Source organism: Polyodon spathula, chromosome 53 (genome assembly GCF_017654505.1).
Source record: "Polyodon spathula isolate WHYD16114869_AA chromosome 53, ASM1765450v1, whole genome shotgun sequence".
NCBI classification, from domain to species: domain Eukaryota; kingdom Metazoa; phylum Chordata; class Actinopteri; order Acipenseriformes; family Polyodontidae; genus Polyodon; species Polyodon spathula.
The window spans coordinates 380,705-382,573 of NC_054586.1; the positions used below are offsets into that span (position 1 = coordinate 380,705).

At 42.9% G+C, this 1,869-nt stretch overlaps 1 protein-coding gene across 1 annotated transcript in view; it reads left to right on the forward strand.

Moving 5' to 3' along the window:
* Positions 1–515: 515 nt before the first annotated feature.
* The window catches only part of LOC121307116 (E3 ubiquitin-protein ligase MARCHF9-like), an 11,567-nt gene continuing 10,213 nt past the window's right edge, over positions 516–1,869 (forward strand). Inside the window, exon 1 of the mRNA XM_041239244.1 lies at positions 516–1,029. Within this exon, the coding sequence (XP_041095178.1) occupies positions 516–1,029 (514 nt within the window). The remainder of the gene's footprint in view (positions 1,030–1,869) is intronic.

Sequence of the window (1,869 nt, forward strand, 5' to 3'; positions counted from 1 at the left end):
AAAGTTACAAATAGCTTTCATTAGCTCATCAGAATATCACGTCCATTGAGGGGGGGTGGCCATTGGCCAAAAAACAATACACGTGACCCCCAACTCACTATTACCTATCGTAAATTTTTGGCGTCCGTCCCCCCCCCCCCCCCCCCCCCCCCCCCCCCCCTCTCTCTCTCTCTCTCTCTCTCTCTCTCTCTCTCTCCTCTCTCTCTCTCTCTCTCTCTCTCTCTCTCTCTCTCTCTCTCCTAGGCCACTGAGTGAAGTGTCCGATATGCTGTATTTATTGACGGGACAGTCCCGGACACAAGCTAAGGGCTAGGTCAGAGGAAGAAAATCAATGCGGGAGGGCAGAGAATAATAATAATAATAATAATAATAATAATAATAATAATATAAAAAGCAGAATGAATGCATGCCCAGAGTTAATCCGCGGGTTGGAGTGCAGCGATCACATTGCAGACAGCTACCTCGCAAGTCAGTCTAGATTTCAACACTTACAGCTCGGATCCGGGTTCGTTAAAATGAGCTGCGCCTGGGAAGGGCGATATTCGGTTTCCAAGGATTTCAATTTGCACCAATCACCTTACCCCGCTCTGAACCCCACCTCCGCCGCCCAGCAGCCTAACGTTGACCCCACTCCGTCCTGTAGCAGCTTCCCGGCCGGGAGTCTCTCCTTCAGCCCGGGAACACCTGCCCGGGCCGCCTTCACTCATCTGCAGGAGTACGTTCCTCCTCCGACCTGCCTCCATCACCCGTATTCCAATAGCCATGAGATGGCCTTTACCGCCGGGGGCTGCGGCTCGAGCTGTGAGCAGCCGGCGAGTTTCTCCGGGTATCAGTCCGGGTTAGGAGCGGTGGACCAGGGACAGTATCAGGCTTGCTCGCACGACGGGACCAGCCTGCCCCTGTCCTACAGCCGCTCCCCTGGCCAGTCCCGCGGAGGCAGAAGCGAGTCTCCTCAACAGCACAGAAGTTACGGCGGCGGGAGCAAAACTTTTGAGTGGATGAAAGTGAAAAGAAACCCGCCCCGCACAGGTGAGTCCCGCAGGCTGTCCGCTTGAAAGACACGGGCTTTCTCGCAGTGCCATACACGGCACTAGAGAAAAAGCTTTGACTTGTGCTGAAAACTTTCTCTTTGAATCATTATATGTTTTATTATTGAATTCAGCACTGAATTATACTCAGTGCTACTGCAGACTGGAAATAATGAACGTTTCTTAGTATAGGCCTATTTAAATCGTAGTTGAATTATTATTATTATTATTATTATTATTATTATTATTATTATTATTATTATTATTATTATTATTATTAGTGGGAAATCAAGAATAATTTAGATAATTACATCCTGTGTTTTCGGCTACATTATTTTCTGTTTGTATTCTATATTTAATATGATAGTGTCCAATATACATCGTTGGGTGAAGTTACTTAAATTGTAACGAGTTACAGTAACGCGTTACAATTTAAAAACAAGTAACACGTTATTATTATTATTATTATTATTATTATTATTATTTATTATTATTATTATTATTATTATTATTATTATTATTATTATTATTATTATTATTATTATTATTATTATTATTATTATTATTATTATTATTATTTATTATTATTTATTATTATTATTATTGTTGTTGTTGTTGTTGTTGTTGATGATGATGATGAAAGCAAGAGTCAGGCCTTTCCGTTTTCCAGGAGCGACACTAGTTTGGCAAGCCGTTGAAGAATGTGTTGATACTGTCACCGCATTCGGGAGTCACTGAATAATATCGGTATTAATACCAATGTGAGGACAAAATTCGAGAAAATGTCCCCACAGAGATAGTAGCTCCTGAAAACAACGAGGTGTGGGGACCTCCCCACTTT